Raw genomic sequence first — 1,805 nt, forward strand, 5'->3', positions numbered from 1 at the left:
TCTACTATTCGCATAAAATTTCAAAAGTGAAAATATTAATCCTCTGCTGCTTTTTGAGAAATTCAATCGATTATATACTAAGTATAATAAAGTAAATATCCGTAATTTTAACAGTTCATTACGATATGCCGACTCGATCGGGACTTATTAACCATGAACAGAAGTTCGACGCGCAATTTTTCAACATAACATCTTCGGAAGCGCACGCCACTGATCCTATGTGCAGGATGTTGCTTGAACATACCTACGAAGCAATTATTGATGCCGGTGTAAATCCTAAAGAATTAAGAGGAACAAAAACCGGTGTCTTTATAGGATCATGTTACTCTACGACAAGAAACATAATTACCTATTACAGGCCTCAAGTAAAATATTTAACGATATTTAAAATATTTAATAAAGATATTTCGGTCGGTTGAATATTTCATAAACGAAGCATTTTATATGATAATAATGTTACAAGTATAAAATATATTTAAACAACTTTTATTTAAACTTTATCGTGGTTATATAAACGGCTATGTAGTGGAAATATTCGGCTATCCTGGGATTTTTTATATACGCATGCAATACAGAGAGAAAGATGCTTGAGAAAAATTTACATGATATCGCATCTTTATTTGTGATTAGACAGCTGGATATCCAATTGTTGGATGTAGTAAATACTGGTTAGCCAACAGCATTTCTAACTGGTTAGGCCTTGATGGACCATCTTATACCTTGGATACGGCTTGCAGTTCAAGCCACTATGCCATGGCGGAAGCTTACAGAATGATACGAAGTGGAGAATGCGACGCGGCTATCGTGGGGGGCGCCAACATCTGTCTGCATCCCAACCTTAAGTTGCAATTTTTTCAACTCGGTAAAGTTATACTTAAGAACCTGTTTGTTCATTTGCATCTAAACATTATAACGGCAAGAACTTTTGGAATTGCTGTTATTATCAATCAATTCAACAATTTAAGGCGTTCTCTCCAGTGATGGTTATTGCAAGCCATTTGATGCTTCTGGTACTGGTTATATGCGCAGTGAAGCTATGGCGATATTGTACCTCCGAAAGGCAAAGGATATGAATCGAATCTATGCTACCTACGTCTACACTAAACCAACTCTAATGGCCTTCTTCGGTTGGACATCTTCGTAACTGGAGAAGTGTGTAGAGGAATGTGTGTCCTTACGTGCGTGTTGTATCGACCGTCAAAGATGGTTATCCGACCGTGCCATGTCTAGAGAGTACGCTGGTGGTGGGAGGACTTCCCATTCAAGCTGTAAAAATATTAGTTTCACGCTTTCGCAACATGCGGTCGAGCGTTATCGTGCAAAAAATGACTGTGCGTCGATTATTGGCCACAAATAGCCTTTTATGTATCAATTCGTTACTCATTCGGCATAATTACTGTTGGTAACGATCAGCTGTAACGGTTTATTTGGATGCAAGTGCTCGTAATAAAGCATACCATTCTGGTCCCACCAAATGCAGAGCAAGGATTTATGCCCATGAATATNGTAGAGGAATGTGTGTCCTTACGTGCGTGTTGTATCGACCGTCAAAGATGGTTATCCGACCGTGCCATGTCTAGAGAGTACGCTGGTGGTGGGAGGACTTCCCATTCAAGCTGTAAAAATATTAGTTTCACGCTTTCGCAACATGCGGTCGAGCGTTATCGTGCAAAAAATGACTGTGCGTCGATTATTGGCCACAAATAGCCTTTTATGTATCAATTCGTTACTCATTCGGCATAATTACTGTTGGTAACGATCAGCTGTAACGGTTTATTTGGATGCAAGTGCTCGTAATAAAGCAT

General features: G+C 39.0%; 1 protein-coding gene across 1 annotated transcript; it reads left to right on the plus strand.

Moving 5' to 3' along the window:
- Window positions 1-114: 114 nt before the first annotated feature.
- LOC106752066 (fatty acid synthase-like) lies at window positions 115-1,381 on the plus strand (the record flags this gene model as incomplete). The annotated part of the gene is made up of 3 exons (XM_014633504.1): window positions 115-365; window positions 631-862; window positions 966-1,381. Coding segments are annotated over 3 exons (662 nt in total), but the record flags the coding sequence as incomplete, so codon positions are not given.
- Window positions 1,382-1,805: the final 424 nt, after the last annotated feature.

This window comes from Dinoponera quadriceps, unplaced genomic scaffold (assembly GCF_001313825.1).
Source record: "Dinoponera quadriceps isolate SergipeBrazil2010 unplaced genomic scaffold, ASM131382v1 scaffold60, whole genome shotgun sequence".
NCBI classification, from domain to species: domain Eukaryota; kingdom Metazoa; phylum Arthropoda; class Insecta; order Hymenoptera; family Formicidae; genus Dinoponera; species Dinoponera quadriceps.